At 43.0% G+C, this 19,280-nt stretch overlaps 2 protein-coding genes across 3 annotated transcripts in view; one reads left to right on the top strand and one right to left on the bottom strand.

The window, feature by feature from the left end:
* Positions 1 to 19,280, top strand: part of PHC2 (polyhomeotic homolog 2) — a 149,462-nt gene that overhangs the window by 36,306 nt on the left and 93,876 nt on the right. The gene's annotated exons all lie outside the window — the stretch shown is intronic.
* The window catches only part of SLC2A1 (solute carrier family 2 member 1), a 58,598-nt gene continuing 52,572 nt past the window's right edge, over positions 13,255 to 19,280 (bottom strand). For both annotated transcript variants that reach the window (XM_072155430.1, XM_072155431.1), the window contains exons 3-10: positions 17,645 to 17,805; positions 17,199 to 17,439; positions 16,955 to 17,117; positions 16,674 to 16,861; positions 16,400 to 16,504; positions 16,134 to 16,235; positions 15,824 to 16,027; positions 13,255 to 15,715 (exon numbers count right to left, since the gene is read on the bottom strand). In XM_072155430.1, coding sequence (XP_072011531.1) covers positions 15,515 to 15,715; positions 15,824 to 16,027; positions 16,134 to 16,235; positions 16,400 to 16,504; positions 16,674 to 16,861; positions 16,955 to 17,117; positions 17,199 to 17,439; positions 17,645 to 17,805 — 1,365 coding nt within the window. In that variant the 3' untranslated portion in view covers positions 13,255 to 15,514. The remainder of the gene's footprint in view (positions 15,716 to 15,823; positions 16,028 to 16,133; positions 16,236 to 16,399; positions 16,505 to 16,673; positions 16,862 to 16,954; positions 17,118 to 17,198; positions 17,440 to 17,644; positions 17,806 to 19,280) is intronic.

Raw genomic sequence — 19,280 nt, 5'->3', positions numbered from 1 at the left:
TCTCCTGCCTACACCACAACTTTGAACACAGCCTTTGGGAAATGGCAGCACTCTGTGCTAAAACTCATCTGTTTGGACAAAAGACCACACCTGCCCAGGAGTTTGGGTTTCGGGAGAAGACAGATGAGCGGTTCCTGTCTCTGAAATTTAAACCCAGCAAGTTTGTGAGTCCCAATTGGTGGAACCCAGCAGCTGCCTTTAGTTTAGCAAGGTTGATGCACATTCCTGGCACGTGAGCTCAACCTGGTGGTGCAAATCTTCTTTGTCAATTAGTCAGAGATGCCAGATTTACTACATAAAGTGTGTGTCCACTTTCAGTGCTGACAACCTACACTGCACTGCACAGTTGTGATGTACCAACTAGGTGGAATTTGCTGCTGTGAGCAGCAGAAGGCAATGGTTGAGTTCCAGCTGAAGCCTGGATGAGTTGAAGTACTGATCAACAACACTTCACCACCGAGTGAGACTCCATGAAGGATGTGCCATGCAGCAGTGCTCTCAATACACTACCAGTAAGGTCAGCTCTGATTATACCATCATCGGTGTTACCATCCCCATTCTTTTTCCTGCTCTAGGCCATGACAGAGGGTATAATGGCGGCAGAGGAGAAAGAGGTGTTGGGCCTGTCCACATCTGGCTTGCCGGATGGGTTGCTTCACCAACAGCATCCTGCTACTCCACTGCCCAGTGTGGGGAAAGTTTTGGGGGAGGAGGCTGGCACCCACTGACACCATGAGGAGGTAGCCCCCAACACAGTAGGGGTATCAGCACCAAACAGAAGGGAGGGTCACAAACGTGGCCACAATGTGGAGCACCTTATTTAATTCTCAGTGACATATACCACCATTGAGTATAGCCCATAGTACCAGGAGTTAGACTTTGATTCACTTGGTGGATGAGTATTATTTGAAATATGTTACGGTACCTCTCCATTCTATTTTCTCTTTAATAAATTGGACAAGTGGCAAGAGCTTGCCCTCTGTGCCTTGGAGATTGCCATTTTTTGCAGGGCAGGTATCCTGTTATTGCCCCCAATTTTGAAGCCTTCAACCCCTTGCTATCCTCATTTTCCAGCAATTTTGGGGGTCACAAAAATTATTTCAATGGAGTTCAGGTACCAGAACCCAACTTTTTTTCAGTTTTTTTCCTTGTTTTAAATGGGGGATTTTTAAAAATCTCTTTGTTACAAATGTCGCTCAAATTTCGCAAGTCATTGCTTTCTGTTTTCTAAGTTTTCCTTAAGTATGGTGTCATCTGGCGCTTTTTGCAGCAAAGAGGGTGCACATTTTAGACAATTTGAAATAATAAAGGTCATTTGCATCATATCTGGAATACTGTGTCTTACTGACGAAAAACAAATGTCCGGCAGACATTTCAAAGTGTACCCAAAAAGGCGCGAAAATTGCAATGCGCCAAAAAATGTCTAAAAAAAAAAGACAGAAAAAACAGTAAGAAAAAGTAAGATAAATGCTCAATTTTTAGTGAGCAGAGCACTTAGACAACAGCAAGACTACAGTGACCCAGAGGTCTGTAAAAGAGACTGAAAATACAGTAATCCAGAAATTGGCACCTACAGGAACACTGGTAACTACACAGGGCAGAGCCCAGACCAGAAGAAGGTTTCTTGTTCGTGCTTCATTTCGAGACTCCCTTTTAGTTGGAAAGACTAGTACAGAAACATTAGTTATTTGTGCACTGGTTTACTAAAAAGGCTAATTAGTCTGCCCTGGAGCTCTGTATAAAGATGTATACAATGGGGGGGGCCCTTGTATACGTCTTTATACAGAGCTCCAGTGCACAAATAACTAATGTTTCTGTACTAGTCTTTCCAACTAAAAGTGAGTCTCGAAATGAAGCACGAACAAGAAACCTTCTTCTGGTCCGGGCTCTGCCCTGTGTAGTTACCAGTGTTCCTGTAGGTGCCAATTTCTGGATTACTGTATTCAGTCTCTTTTACAGACCTCTGGGTCACTGTAGTCTTGCTGTTGTCTAAGTGCTCTGCTCACTAAAACCAGTCATATGGTGGGGTATTGCCTGACCCCTAAGAACCTTGTTGTTTATTCATGGAAAATGTCCCCCAACCCTGGGGCAGTTGAATAAACTTAGTAGTGACCTTATCCCTGAACTCGCTGGGAATGAGTTCTCACTTGGCACTGTTACATAAACCCTTGTTTTACACTTGAGCTTACAAAACCTTCTGGCCAGGACAAATACAAAGGAATTTTTATGGATTTCATCAGATATCTGGGTTGTTATGACGAGACACATCCTTATTTATTCCCGTTATTTTTGTCTCACTGTGTCTAAGGAGAATGTGTGTGCCCATCAGGTTCCTGGCTCTCCTGTTGTGTGGGGATCCTAACTTTACTATGGCTCCTTGGTAGGGTACACTTGAGTTGATGACCATGTGGAAGCCAGGAGCAAGGTGGACCCTTTGTAACCTTTGGCAGGGGTTATGCTCTCAATCCCCAACCCTTGCAGAGCCAAGTGTGGATTTTTGTTTTTTTAGAGGGACTGTGTGATATTGACATTATTATGAGTTATCCAGGTTCCCAAAATAGTTTTTACTTCTACGTATTCTCTTTGAGAAGGCACACTGAAGAGTGGCCTTATTCCAGTATAGATGTAGCCAGCCTCAGGTGAAGCCAACACTTATCTTTAAATACATTTAGCCTTTGGCTGGGAAGTTCAATGCTGTGTGTACTTAATACAGCAATAAAATGTTTTACACATTCTAAAACTTGTTCTCATGTCTCCTTATCTGATAAGAGATAAGTGAACAGCTGAAAAAAAAAACCTTTAAGAAGGTAGAAAACAAAAGGGTGGGGGGTAATTAGTGAGTTAAAGAAGTTGCCCAGAATGTACTATTGATGGCGTAGACTTGATCGGTGGGAGGACGACACCCAGACCCGCGACCTATCTAGTGGGACACAAATGGAAATCCTCAGCTCATATTGAAAGTAAATGTGAGACATTGTGGTAATAACATTTCATGCCCAATACAAGGACCCAGCTACTTCCAGCTCCGGGTCCAAGCTGATCAGTGATGGATTTCGGTGTCTGCCAACTCCCAATAAAATATTGATGCCTGTATCAGTAGGATAGACCTTCAAAACGTAATCTTAGCCAACCTATTTAGATGGCCTTGACACAAGATTGTTTGATCCTGCCAATTTACTTCAGACATAAGTGACATAATGCCCAGAAACATTGTTACTGATTCGTTCAGAGACGTTGAAAGGTATAAGGGCGGGAGCTCTGGGGCCTCATTTATTTACAGACTAAGCAGAAATTCTTAATAAAGTATATAAGAAAAAACATATATAACACCCCCCACCCCTCTATATTAAAATTTATCTCAAATGACGGTAATGCTTTAACAGCCAGACAGTCAGCTGCTGGTTATCTCCTGAATGATAAAGTATCAGTGAGGTTAAAATCCAATATAGCCCGTGCTGGGTGAGATGAGCTAAATATAAAGGCTTACATTTTTAAAAAGGTTTTAGTCAGTTCAGTGGTAGGACAACTCTAAAATTATATATGCTGGCACCGATTGCAGCTGTTACCTACCTACCAAGCATGACAAACCAGGGACACCTACTCATAGATCCAGGTACTGTGACTGTGGTTATCTTCTTATATTTGTTATCCATGGTCCCCTGCTTTCTAAAATAAATTTTAAGAATTATGCTAGTGAGGCACAAGGCCTCTGGAGGGGGGGGGGGGGGGGGGTTATTGACTGGAGTATAAGCCCTAGGGACGGAAATGCAGCCGCTACTCTAATAACATGGCCACCAGCAGGCGCACCTCATAAATGAAATGTCCACAGCAGATGCCCCTCTTTAATGAATTTTCCATTGCAGAGCCCCCTTTACAGAAATGTCCACAGAAGAGTTCCCTTTTTAATGAAATGTCCACAGAAGAGTTCCCCTTTAATGAATTTTCCACAGCAGAGCCCCCCTTTACAGAAATGTCCACAGCAGAGCCCCACTTTACAGAAATGTCCACAGCAGAGCCCCACTTTACAAATGGCCACGGCACATGTCCCCATTTCATAACATGTCTACAGCAGGGCCTCTCCTTTTCATAAATGCCCCCCCCCCCCCCGTTCATTAATGAAATGTCCACAAGCAGCATGGCCTCTTAGAAAAAAAAAATATACTTACCTTTCGGCTTCTTTCCCCAGCCCGTGGCTCTATCTTCTAATTCCGGCTCCGCCTATTTCTCTTGCATGGCGCTTACACTATGACTTCACACGGCCACAACACCGCCGCATCATAGTGTATGCGCCTGGGCCACAAGAGGAGAAGCCGGAAAGGGAGTATAGACTTTTTTTTAGACTGATGGTGGATCTTCATATAGGGCCCCAGGCTCCTGCCCATACCACCTATATCACTGGTGGCGAACCTATGGCACGGGTGCCAGAGGTGGCACTCAGAGCCCTCTATATGGGCACTCTTGCCATCACCCCCTGGGTAGAGTCTGCCAGACAGGACTCAAGGCCTCTTGCAGTCCCAGGCAGTCCAGGACCCTAGAAGGAAGCAACAATGATAATCCAAACTTCTTCTCCTTCTTTCTACTGTATTGGTGTCCTCAGGTGTCTATACAATTTAAACCTGTGAAAGGGCAGGATGTAATAAGTTACTGCTTAAATTGTCGCATTGGCACTTTGCAAAAAATACGTGGGTTTTGGTTGTAGTTTGGGCACTCGGTGTCTAAAAGGTTTGCCATCACTGACCTATATGAAGATCCGCCATTGTCTACACTGGATATCAAATTTAGAGAACAGTGTATAATAATGGGGCTCATTTACTAAGGGTCCGCGGAGCGCATTTTTGTCGGGTTTCCCGACGATTTCCGTGTTGCGCCACATTTAATCCGCACACTATCAGATTTTCATGCGCCACAAATCGGGGGCATGGCCGTCGGACAACCCAAAAGATACGGACCAAACGCAGGATTTAAATTGTGTCGCAAGACATGCATTTCCAAGCACCGGGAAGAAGAAGGTGAACTCTAGCAGACTTCAGCGAGGAAGCGACTCATGCAGGAAATTGGGCGCATGAGCAATGTGAATTGCGCCGGACTTCATCTTCGTCGGACCGCCCGGATCGCGACAGGACTAGGTAAGTAAATGTGCCCCAATGTAATCTCCATTGATCAACATTTGAAGGATTTTTTGTAAGGGGTACAGATCAATATAAATATAAAACTTTTATTTTGCATAAAATGTGATGATCATAATTACTGACCAGTAATGACTGTAGCGCAGATAAAGATTATTATTATTACATTTCCTGAAGGTTCCACCAGTCGGTGCACTGGACCTCAGCTCCGGCCCCTGGACATCACTGGTCTCTCTCATGGATCTGCTGGGATTTTTGTTCTTGACTCTTCTTTCAGTCTCTTTCACGGTTCTGTTCTGTTGTGGGTTCCTTGGCCATAACATTGGCACTAAGGATTTTCCAGAAGTTCTGTATTGGGATTAGATCAGGGCTTTACCTATTTTGTGGTGTTGCAGGGGGCATTGTCCTGCCTGAAAATTGTTGGCTGAGAGAAGAACACAAGGAAGGAATAGGACTCTGCATTATCCTGTTCTCTATTGTATTTATCTTTCAAGGGTGACCAAGCTTCTTGGGGGACTTGACTTTTTGGAAAGTCAATACTGGAAAGTTACATAGAGATTGTCAGATAGTGTAGGAAATTAGCACCAGGTGAAAACTAATAACTTGAAAAAATAACTTGAAAATGTTCTCTCATTCTCTCAGTGTCTTTTACCATTTACATTTGTATTCTGTGCTTTAGAATATATACAATTTATGAAATTAGCTTAAAATACTGTTATATTGCTCACGTTAGGATATATTCACATAGGACTACATAATGATCTTGAAATTATGTGTTGTTCTCTAATGTTGATCTCCAGTACATGAATATGAAAAATACACTATTCTCTATGGGGACATGGTGGATCTAGAAAAAGGGCTCCTGATGACAGGTTCCCTTTAAATGGGTTTTCCCATTAAAGAAAAATTCTCAAATCTCCATCCCCTAGTGATGTTAACACAATAAATATCATTTTTAACCCTTTACTTCACAATTTTACTTTTGTTTTATTGTTGTTTTAGCTCCTATCACTCAGTGATGATCAGTGTAACATTCCATGGTGTGGGTGAGAACTCTCTAACCCAGTGGTTCTCAACCTGTGGGTCGGGACCCCAGCGGGGGTCAAACGACCAAAACCAGGGGTCGCCTAAAGCCATCGGAGCTGCAATTTTACTGTGTTTTTACTGCGAGTTGCATGGTTTGGGGTCACCACAGCATGAGGAACTGTATTGCGGGGTCACAGCATTAGAAAGGTTGAGAACCATTGCTCTAACCGGACACATTATGGTCCATCTAGTTCTGTGAGCTGACAATGTGCTTAGATTATCAGGGTACAGGTTTATATACATGTGGCTTTTGAACATTGTACAAGTATCTGACACATAGAAAGAGAGATGAGACAGATCAGAGATGATGAGATCCATGAGATGCCTATTGCACACAGTGACAGCTCTCCTACATCTCTGCTATTCCACAACACACTAGATCCGCTGTGCCTCCCAAGATAAAGATCTTATCTGTCTGTAGCTTATAGTTCTCCCCATGCTGCTGCTGGCAGGAAGTCTGTGTCAGTGTGAGCTCCGTCCTGGACTGCAGGGGGCGGCGCTAGAGTGCAGGGAGGAGAGAGAAACTCAGCAGCACAGCCGTCACACAGAAATCCAAGATGGGTACCCCGACCCTGAAGTTACAGGGTCGTGTCTAGCAGGACTTACAGCAGGACTGATAGAGAGGGGCAACTGAAATTATGTACAGCAGGAATGATAGAGACAGGTGGGACTTATTTCTGTGAAATGCTGTATTTTTGTTAATAACCGTGCATTAGAGAATGTTTTATTTTGTTATTTTGAGTAGATATAAGATAAGGTTTAAGGTAAAAAAAAATGTGCTTTTAACTTTATGCAAATGAAGGGCAAGGGCCCTGGGTGGGATAACCAGAGCCCCTTTGATGGTTAGATTCAATCAGCAGCAAATTGTCCAACAGGCAACAAGCCCTCATACAGCTCTACACACTGATAAGATAAAACGAAAAAGTGCCAGGCAAGAAAAATTTGTTCTCTCCATAATTTTTGTGAACTAAAGAATAAGGGGGGAATATTTGATTTGTACTGCATCGGGAAAGCTATAAAAGTAAAGCCTTAAATGTGTAATTTATTTCTGTGACTTCCACCTTGTGTAATTTTTATCCAGCTTGGTACATTGCACATGATGGGGCTCATTTACCTACCCAGTCCAGTCGCGATCCCGTGGCGCATTGTCCGACCAGGAGTCGGATCCGGCCAGGATTCACTAAGGTCGTGCGCCCGATATCCAGCAGGTGTTGCTTCTGCGCCGAGGTCCGCCGGAGTTTACATTCTTCTTCCTGGTGCTTGTCTTGTGACACAAAACTTTTTTTTAAATTCTGCGTTTTTTCAAAATCCATCGGGTTGTCCAACGGCCACGGTCGCGTGAAAGCCGGTGCGTTTGCGCCAAAATCCTGGCGGAATTCGGCGCAAAACTGAAAAATTCGTGAAACACAATGGAAATGCGGCCGCGGAGCCCTTAGTAAATGAGACCCAATATGTAATGGTGCTACAAGTAGGATTTGTCCTGTAAATGGTAAAAATAAATAAAGATTTGGCTTCTGGAATACGAGAAGTGAAACCTGGAATGGCAATAACTGAAAAGAGCCTGGTACTGAAAAGGTTAAACGATGTAATTGCTGTAATAAGTAGAGAGCATCGCGGGTATAATTTTTGCCTTAATTGTAGTTCTCCATCATCTCTGTAGCTGTGGGGTTTTTTTCAGTCATTTACCACTAGGTGGCAATAAGGTTCCATTGATAGGTTTATACTGCAGACCCGGATGCAGATTGTATTGTGTACACAGGGGCTTCTGTATTTAGAGCGCCAAATCCTGCGCTACTTTTTATATTGAATCAGGGGCGTAACATGAAGCTGAGGTGCCCCAGTGCAAAGTCTTTGCCAAGCCCCTGACTATAATGTATTGTTTATCGTATTCGTCTCCTCGTATAGAAAAGTGACAACTTATAGGCCCCCTAAGCCTCTTGGGCCCCGCATCCTCTGCACCCCCTCTAGTTACCCCCTTGGTTTTAATAAATGTGCAAAATCATTGCCAGCTCTAGATGTGGAAGGATAAGATATTACTTGTAGAAAGTTACTGCTATTAATCCCTGCCTTTTGTTTGGGTTACGAGCAAGGTCGTCTATGAGACCCGATAAGTTTTCTCTTTTTTTGAAATATGATGTGATGGGAGCACCAGGGTGATACCCTTTAGAGCAGACTTGGTGTTGGGTGAAGAGATCCCGCTGTAATGTACCAGGGACCCAGGCAGAGAATAGCTAGGAGCAGGCCAAGGTCAGGCCATTCTACTCCGCAGTCCTCTGGATGTTAGTGATAATATCCAGATTTTATCAGGGTTCTGGAGATATTTGATTTCTTTTTGCTTTGGGACCCTCATAGACATTCACAAATGTATCCTATAGCCACTGCTGTGTTTCCCTAGTTGTGAGCATAAGGTACGTATTTGGGGGTATACTCCGGACGTTCAATAAGGAAGGAGCGAGTACAAGTGTAGGTCAAAATAATCTCATGAACCATTAAGGGTGGTGTCACACGTGGCGTTTGAACCTGTTTTTGTCCGTTTTTAATCATGTGTTTGCAGTCCGTTTTTCCCAATTATCTTAATTAACAAATACGCATGCGTTTTTATCGGACCGTACTGAAAATGTATGCTTAAAAACCGACTAAAAACAGGTTAAAAAGTGTTGAACTTCCAGTAGGAAAGATATGGTTCCAACACACACTGCAAATAATAAGGGAATGCTTCTATTTATGAATGTTTTATATTATATGCAAAATTATATGCTAAACTGGAGACCCTTGTGGGACCTGTGCTATAGACCTCGCAGCCATCTCATGGTGCACCATGGGTCTCATCTGCATACAAATAACTAAGAATTTGTGGGATTTGGGCTACAGATTTTCTCAAGAAATGCATGTGCATGATGCGTGCTTACGTCATACGTGACCCAAGAGCTGACAAGGTGCCGGAGGTTGTGTTCATATGTGACGTTTGCAATGTATTTACGCGTGGCTCGGCCTAAATGCATCTGCGTTTTCTGTGAAATGCAACAAGCACCCGGTGTTTTGCATTGTGTATGTGCTCCCAGGCGTTTGCATTGCGTTTGCATGAACACACCCTAAATGTGCAATGGCCACTTGTTTATATCACCAAAATTGGTAATTACTATAACATTAACACAAGATACTTGCTTAGCACCTTTCTTTTGCGTGTGACGGCACATTTTGTCTTTGTGTTGATATCTGTTGATTAAAGGAAACCTACCACTTGAAGTGGCAGGTTTCCGATGGCAATACCGGGCACCAGCTCAGGGTGATCTGGTGCCGGAGCTTATTTTAGTTAGTGTTTTAAACCGCAGTATCGCGGTTTAAAACACTTTTTAAACTTTATAGCCGGCGCAGGCAGGTACGCGCTCGGCGCTTACCGTGCGCGCGGCTACATAGGAAGTGAATGAGAGCCGCGCGCATGGTAAGCGCCGAGCGCATACCTGCCTGTGCCGGCTATAAAGTTTAAAAAGTGTTTTAAACCGCGATACCGCGGTTTAAAACACTAACTAAAATAAGCTCCGGCACCAGCTCACCCTGAGCTGGTGCCCGGTATTGCCATCGGAAACCTGCCACTTCAAGTGGTAGGTTTCCTTTAAGAGGTTGCCAGAACTTTGACTTAAAACTAAAGTTATGTAATATCATAGAGCAGTGATGGGCAACCTTTTGAGCTTGGGGTGTCAAAATTCGCCAAAAAACCGAGCATAACTCGGGTGGTGTGTCACCTTGGCAAAAAAACCCATAATTTTGTGATCTTTATAGTTTAAATAACAAATATGTATAATTATTTAACTTCTAGGGTACTTTAATCCTAGGTTGTGTGATTGATCCTACCATGTACTGCCATACTACATCTATTTATTACAATGTGCTGGACAATCTCTCAGCCTCCCGGCTACTGCACCTGGCCGTGGAGGAGGAGAGGATGAAACTTAACTCTCTGGCGGCCGCGTGTCACTGAAAATGGCTATGCGTGTCAGCACTGACACGCGTGTCATAGGTTGGCCATCACTGTCATAGAGGTTATCATCTTTTAGCCGCATCCTGAGTATCCATTAAGGATATCACAGGTTACAGCCAACTCCATAGTCTCCAGATACAAACTACACATATATATATACTCTACTCTATATACATACTCTATAATATTACTGCCATCATTTCATAGCTGTCCAACCTCGTGTTGGTAAATTTCTGTCTAGATTTTTTTTTCTGGCTTTTAATGGGAAGATTTATCTCTTAAAAACCTCCCTTCAAAATATCTCAATTATTAATTACAGGACATCTAACACCAGAATGAAGGATTGTACACACATACTGGTGTGTGCCCCCTCTGGCAGGATCTGTTCTTCTTTAAGATTCTTATGCCCTTGTTTTAAAGAAAAAAAGGCTTTAAAATTTAGCAAATGAGCCTAAGGGGCTCCAGTCTCCATTAGCACATATGAAGCCTGGAGCCCCTCAGGTGCATTTGCATAATTTTAAAAGCCTTTAAAAAAACAGGGCATAAGAAGCTAAAAGAAGAGCAGTTCCTGCCAGAGGGGGCACACACCAGTATATAAGTGTGCTTGGTTTACAATCCTTCATCCTGGTGGTAGATGTCCTTTAAAGCAAAGTGGATTGAGGATGAATAATGTATGGAGGAGGCCATTTTCAGGACATGTCATTCAGAACATAAAAATTAGAAAAAGCCTAATGATTTGAGTTCGCCGTTTGCTAATTGCAGCTTCAATAAAACCCTGTAAGGTACCTGGACAGCCCAGTAATGACACATGCGATAAGCTCCAGCGCATTGCGGTTCGTGTCCACTGATCACTTGTTGTCTATTGTTGATTATAGACATATTGTATGTGTAATATATGTCTAGAAATTACAGTTTCATGATTTTCATGACATTGGAGACTTTATAATTGCCTATGTCTTGCTACGACATGTGCTTTGCATGTTGTATAGTGCAGCTTCTATTATCACCTCCAATGTTTGTTCAGGAGCAGCTGCGGGGAGGTCCTCAGGAGCCACGTCTCTCTATCCGGTTTGCATTTTGGTTCCTGCACTCAATGGTGAGAGCTCTGCAATCCTATTGCTCTTGATGTCTCCATATTCTACTAGATGAAAGTCTAATTCTCATATTAATGGTATTTACTAAACATCTGGCTAATATTTCAACTCCACGTAAATCCTATAGCATGCGGTAGTGTGACATCGCGCATAGTGGACCATTGATCCATCCTGCTGTAGTGGTAACACGGTCTCTACTTCTCTTACCTTAGCTGATCCTTATGGCCAGAGCCCTGAATAATCTCAGACTCTCTGCTTCCCTTTGATTGAAGCCAGTAGTCTTTACTCTGGTCTGCAGCCCTGCATTTGTTATGGATATGGCTTGGATATTAACCTGTCACCTAATTTTTCACACATACAGATAGTGACAGGTTCCTATAAAAGCCCTATTAACCAAATGATGCCCTTCTTTCGGCTAAAAAACTGTTTCCCTCCCATCCCCATAAAATCTACTATTTTACCTAGCATACAGGAGGCATGTGGCGGAGCTGCTGGACACCTCTGACTCCGGCTAGATCTGGCTGTATGCCAGGTAAGATAACAAAGTTGATTTTATGGGGATGCAAGGGAAAAATTTTTCGCTAAAAGAAGGGCGTCCTTTGGTTAATAGGGCTCCATGGGAACGTGCCACTAGCTCTATTTTTGAATAATGTGGTGACAAGGGTCCTTTAAAGCTGTTTTGGAAATGACTACTTTCCAGGATTTTTTTACTTGACCTAGTGATAAGGCCAGCGCTCTGTATTACATTGTCTACAGTGCGGAGATGGAATAAATCCTGGCAGCCCTCAATGTGAGAACCTAACAGGGATGCAATATGCAAAAAGGGGATCGCAGCTGTGGGACCGATATATCTGCTGTTTGTTTTTTTTTGGTTGCTGCCCGATTTACAAAAAATATGCTCTGTTGGAGGAGCGGCTGTATGACCTGTGATGTGGAGACTCTCATATTCCTACTGTGTATATTATTAATAACTAATAACAATATACTAGGAATGTCTGTCACCAGCCGGTCATCTGTAAACACAAATGGGTGGAGATATTCCTATAATTAGTTACTGTACAGGTAACATTTCCCCTGTGTATAATCATACAAGGTGCTGCACTTCCTTTTCGCGTCATTCAGGAACTACTTTGTTTAAAAATAGGGTTGGGATTTTTTATGTAAAGTTACGGCTCGGTATATTCCAATCTTACCAGGCAACACTGAAAAAATTCAACTAGATGTAATCTAGGAGTCCGTTCCTTATCTGTAGTTTCCCAACTGGTCACATAAGGGAACGGCAGTGTCATCATGTCATTATATGTGTCATATTATATGTGTAAATCCCCAGAGATATAATTCCTACATATCAAGGCCTGTAATTACTAATGTGTCACTATCTCTAGCGCTCTTTTTGAACTGGGGAATAGCAAAAAAATAAAACTTGACCGGCGATGTAGTGAGGGGTTGTTCCAAGTGTCCTCAGGATAGGAGATAACCAGGTGATGGGTGAAGGTTCAATTGCAGTGACCCCCACCAGATCACCAGAACGGGAATCCATTCTCAGTGCTGGGTGATGCAGGACCTACCACTCCATTGTCAGAGCAGTCAGAGATCGTGCTCAGTTATTTCTATTATTCCCATATTACTGAATGGAGAAGCAGGGCACATGCTCGTCGTGCCGCTCCACTCCGGATTGAATATATAATTAAAAGCCAAGTCCATCTCCATCATGAAAGGGAAACCTAATAGCAGTAGGCTGTGTCTAGGGTTCCCAACCTGCACACCACTTAGAGAGGAGAGTGTTTTGTGGTAAGTAGCATGAGCACCCATCCAGAATGGGAACTTTTTCCATCATTTTCAGAATTTCCATTTGGCAGGAAACGCAGGATTCTTATTCTTCTGTAATCCATTATGGGTTCCATGTTTTCCTTCCCCCCTTCACTTTTGCAACTCCCGTGCCCAAAAACGGAGCAAGACTCACACAGCGTTGTCATCATTTGTTACTTTTATTTTAAGAGGTTTATGTTACAAACAATAAATAAAAAAAAAATAAAACTAACAGTAAAATACAATAAAGACAGTCAATGAATAATGAGCTATACCCTGTGACAAGAGACATAGATTCACACTCAAACACGCCAATATTAGTCCTTAATATAAAATAAAAACAGCGCGCCATCGGCTTCTCGGAACAGACGCTGCTCCAGATCATAAGGTGTTTGTGTGACATTCCCGTGTGGTACGGCATGTGCCACCACAGGAGCACTGGAGTAATACAGTACACCGCTAACAAAGTGATCCTGTGCAGACGTGTAACAGGTTGACAGATGCCGATCTGTGCAACAGGGGATCTGACCTTTGTAATGAAGGAAATCTCAAAGCACAAGACCAGCACCGTTTGGAGTTATTGGTTATCATATTGGATTTTTTTTGGCAGCAAATCCCCATAGATAGATATAAATTTATATATAATACAAATTCATCTGCCACCGAGTCAGTAACAACGATCCATGACATCACGGGCGGCCATCTTTATTACATCAATTCACTGTATATCACTCTACACACATATCAGGACAAAATAATAGACGTCTTTAAAACTATTTATATGTTAATAATTCATGTGAAACAGGTAAAATCCATATCCAGTACACTGAACAATGTCTACGGTGGAAATAAAAAATAAAAATACAATTATCTTTTCTAGACAATAAAAAGCATTACACTAACTTTGCAGCTGACAGAATTGACCTATACTTGTCTTAAGCGACTGTGCAAAACTCACGGGTGTAACTACGATACATATTTACAGAACCGCATTTAGGCATATGACAACTTACACCTGCAGAGTAATACCATCCAACAAAAATATATATATTTATATATATACCTATAAATATATATATATATAAATATCTGTAAAACTATACAAAGAAATGTTTCTTCTGTGGGTAGATGGGGGAGTGAGCGTAAAGCTGCAGGAGATACAAAGCTTAAAAAATAAAACTTACGGTTAAGGCGATTCTCTACCTGCCCGGTATATATCATGATTTTGGAGGACAGATACTGGTGAGTATAAAGCTGGAGTCATGGAACAACCACTGCGAGGTCACAGCCTTTGTAACATCAGTGCTGCTGTCATTACCCCCTTTGCTGTCCTTCTCAGTGCCGGGGAGACTCGCCCCACCGCCCAGCATTGTAAGGAAAAATAAAATCAGTGCAGTTCAAATAGGGCCTGTTCCAGCTTCAGCTTCTAGGACTGGCTGAATGTCACCATCATATTGTCTAGCGTGAATAGCCCTATTACGTGCCACAATATGGGATGCTGTGTACCTAAAGGTATCAGGCACACGCAACTGGAATGGCAAATAGCTCATACAACTTGTACCTTTTGGGGTTTTCACAGAGGAGTCTTGTAGGATAAAATAAACTACTAAAAGGGAAGCCTGGAGTCAGTACAGGCATCGGAGACTTCAAGAGAGAGCAAAAAGCAAGGCAAACAGACACGTCAAGGGGGAAGATTGCTGCTGTAACCATACAGTACACTGTTCCCTACATCAGCAAAAGGCACAAACATCAAAAACTCATCCTAATGTAAGATCTTCCTCCGTGTGTCTATACACCCTACATCTACTCTTATCTGCCATCCATAGCCAGTAATGCCACCATAAAAGAAAAAGTTAGGATTCTCTGCAGCCTCTGTTCTTCTCCTTCCCTCTACAGTTACCAAAAAAAAATAAAAACTACAGTACGTAAACAAGAGTCCATGATGGGCTTGATGAACATGCCGCTCCCCGCTTAGTGTTGTAGTTCTGAAAGCTCACACCAATTATAAAATCATCTTATAAAAAAAGGAAATCATACGTACACGCTTAAAATATTTAAAAAAGGAGCTTCCGTCCTTCATCTCTCCAGATGCAGGATATAGGCCTGCCATGAAAAACCTACAGTATGAACAGCTACCCTGTGGGTATTCAGGAAGGTTTGAAATGCAGCGAGCGGCATTTGTTTGGAAATGGTTTGCTTGACTAGCAGTGCCCCCCCTGAGGTGGTGGCAATAGATCAGGCAGAGGCAATATTTTTATGCCCAATAATAACTAAACTGAGCGACCACTTCCCTCTCCCTGTCCTCAACCTAAGTCAGGAAGTAAGAGGTCTCCTTATGGAGAATTTGCCAATTAAGGCCACCTTACAGTTGCAGAGAAGGAAAGGGAAGTGACAAGAGGTAGGTTATTAGAGGTGCAAGGTTAGACTTGGGAATCTCCCAGGCTGTGGAATTCTTCCGGTGATGTCTGCTTGTCAGTATTTGACTCCCCACCCTGCCGGAAGTCGGAAGCGATCTCATCAAAGGTGCGGCCCTTTGTCTCTGGCACTTTGAAGAACGTGAAGATGAAGAAGATGATGAGAAGGACTGTAAAGATTACGAAGACATAGGCACCACAGAGTTTCTGTATAGAAAACAAAAACAACAAAGTTAAGAATCAAACATTTTAAAAGAAAAAAAAAAAAAGACCAACATATAATCAGTGCAAATAGAGGAAATATGAGCCACTCACCTCTACATACTGGAAGCCCATTCCCACAATAAAATTGGAAGTCCAATTGGAAAGGCCAGCAACTGCAATGGCCGCAGGACGAGGACCCTGACTGAAAAGTTCAGCGACAATGAACCAAGGGATCGGTCCCGGTCCAATTTCGAAGAATGCCACAAAACCGAAAATGGCCACAATGCTGAGGTAAGACATCTCAGATATACGGTCCTGTTGGGGGCAGACAAGGCATTCAGATTAGGACTTTTGTATACATATTCATTAATAGGCCTCTACATGGGGCTCGGGTCTCATTTTATTTTCAGCCATTACTTACCAGTAACACAAGAGCCACAGTCATCAATATGGCACATGCAGCCATGCCACCTAGTCCAATGAGATGGAGAGTACGACGTCCGGCTCGCTCAACGACAAACAACTGCAAAGCAAGAGTAGTGTAAATTTGAGAGTGTATATCACCCAACTTATACTTCAAAAATCAAGTTTTAGGTTATGATATTTATAAAATGAACATATGACCATTTGCATTAAGCCTCACAACTGGCATATATGTGGATGCTCTACATCTAACATAGTACTCACCGAAACAACAGTAAAAGCAGTATTGACGATTCCGGCACCAATGGTGGCATAGATTGGCTGCTGAACTTGGGCCTTTTCAAAAATCATGGTAGAGTAGTAGAAGACCTAAAAGAAGAAGATGAGATTAATTGCCTGGTACAAGGTAAAGGTTAGCTCCACAGAGAGGGCATTATGAGGATTATATATAGTCCTTTTCACTCCACCTTTTAAAGGTAATTTACGTCAGCAGGACAGAGAGCGATATTTTAGGTCACCATGACTTTCTCAGACTTACCGCATTAATACCAGAGAGTTGCTGACTGAGCTGCAGAACAATAGCAATGAAGATTGGCTGGCGATAAAGCGGTGAACGGAACAGCTCCAATATAGTGACTTTCTTCTCCCTCATCATCTGACGACTCTCCTCCTTCATCTCCTGAAGGTCGGAAGTTACATCTGTGGTTCCTCGAAGTTTCTTAAGGACTATAAATGAAGGAACGAGTTATAGTTAAATATGTTAAATTCCATGGAACATGACCTCTTTACGTGTATAAATGGGGATCATGAGGTACTCACTACTTTTGGCTTTGTCTTCCTCATTACGGTTGATAAGCAAAAACCGAGGACTTTCAGGACAGAAGGGTAACGCTGCAGACTGGACAAGGGCAGGCACAAAGATACAGCCGAGAAGAAGTGGCCATAAACTGTCATTACCCATGATCGGTTCCAAACCAAAAATCTGTGCAAAGAATTTAAGAGGTTAAGTCCTAATGTATAAAGCAAAGAATGGACTATAACTCACAATAGTGCTGGTACTTACTTGAGCTATAAGAATGCCAACTACAACTCCCAGCTGGTGTAGTGTTCCCAGAGCTCCACGAAGGGATGTAGGAGCCACTTCTCCGACATACATGGGCACAAATCCAGTAGTCAGACCACAGTACAGGCCAATTATAAACCGGCCAATAATAAGCATCTCGAAAGAGTACGCCATCTTGGAGAAGCCCATAAAAATGGCAGCAATAAATGCCAGGATGTTGGCCATCAGCATGGAATTACGCCTACAGAAAACAAAGTGGAGAAAAAAAAAAATCAGTCAGGGTGAAGGATATTCAGATATAATACAATAAGAATATTCTTGAGTTACATTTCTGTAATGAACACCTTTTATTAAGAAATGTGTAATGGAAAAATAAAGGGATAAATCTGGATAAAATGACCATTGATGTGTCCATGAGAGGACAAAAATATGCATACAGTACTAACCTGCCAAATCTGTTCACAAAAAGACCCACGGAGAATGATCCAATCATGCCTCCGACCGAGAAGATGGCCACAGACAAGGACCACAGGGACGTCAGGCTGGTATCTGGGATCTGCTCCCCGTATCGCGATAGCCATGTCTCGTTGTAAAACTTCTCTATCACCTGCAACAAAGATGAGAATTGTGAGGATTTTTACAGACAGAAGAGAGGGCATCTCATTACATCTTCATACTGTAGGCAGGTCATGGCATGCCCTCACATTTACACTAAGGTGACGGCTTCAACCATACTGTTCATAGACTTCTCCTTGGTTGTGTAATCAAGTTCACAAGAAGATTGTGTAAGTCCAGCAGATGTCTCTGTGGCACTTTTTCCATGCCCTGCCTTTCCGAGCCTATCCTCCTCGGATCTTATTACCGAGTTTACTCAGCTGATGTAAACGTAAGAGAGCTAAGCAATTGTCACCTGATCCACCCCACACCGGGGGTGAATGAGTGCATGCTGTCAGGAACAAATTCCAGCCCTGTACACAAAGCTGACTGGGGAGGGTGTGTTGGGCAGCAGGCAGGCGATTGGCGCACTCAGCCGGGCTTACATTTACATGCCACAATGTCACCAGCCACCCAGGGCCCAAAATACCTGGTAAATGTCACCCTGTGAATCAAAGACACATATGCTCATAGTGACCTTTTTGTTGGACATTACTAGCGGACAGATATTTGGGTATGAAAGATGCTGCATTACATTGCAATATACAAAAAAATATATTTGTATTGCTATAGGTTAAGCTTGCAAGTGGTGAAATTGCTAAATAGTGCAGCATGAGGGAGAAGGGGTTAATGAGGGAGCTCCGAATCAGAGTGACTCAGCAGGCCGTCCCTGTTCCCGCATCGGGTTGTTGGCACAGAAGGAGATGGGCGGTGCAGGCCAGACACATCAGTTCTGTAGTGTCGGGTGCATAGGCTGGCAGTGTTCGGGCGGCTGGCATGGTAGAGACTGATGCACTGCTGTTCTGTGGTGCCCACATTTCGGTGGATGGTTATACAAGCTTGGTAACATGGGAAGTCTTGCACACCAACGAGTTAATAATAAACAGGCCAGGACCTGAACCCAAATTCCAGGAACGTGTAAAAGTTACCTAACAGCAGTGCGGGGGCCCTGAGGGTGCGTGAGACCCAGGTGTTTAATAACAGGGCGAATATCCACACCGAGCGGACAATGTACTCGGCCAGGAATTAATGTAAACTATAGGGCGAGGTTTGGCGTGTTTACAGGACTGGCACAAAGGCGGATCATGTTTTACATGTTCTGTTCACCGCGAGATAAAACTACCTGTATCCGGCCCAATCTGCCTCAGTCTGACAGCTGTAATAATCATAGCGCCACGGCCTTATTTCTTCATGTATTATACGAACACAGGGAAATCTATGTAGAGGTGTAGGGGGTCTCTCTAATCTTAGTCATTAGGGAATCTCCAGGAATATGTCTTATAAATGTTCACATGTCTTTTCCATGACTGTCTGGAATATCAATCATTTCCCGATATTCCGTGAGGAATGCAGATTACTGGATCCGGGTGAGACGTCTGCTTAATCTCACTAATGAGATGAACTATTTTAAGCGCAGCTTGTCCCTGT

Source organism: Engystomops pustulosus, chromosome 6 (genome assembly GCF_040894005.1).
Source record: "Engystomops pustulosus chromosome 6, aEngPut4.maternal, whole genome shotgun sequence".
Taxonomy (NCBI): Eukaryota; Metazoa; Chordata; class Amphibia; order Anura; family Leptodactylidae; genus Engystomops; species Engystomops pustulosus.
The sequence above is the reverse complement of the archived record's forward strand: the minus strand, read 5'-3'. Positions and strand labels throughout refer to the sequence as shown.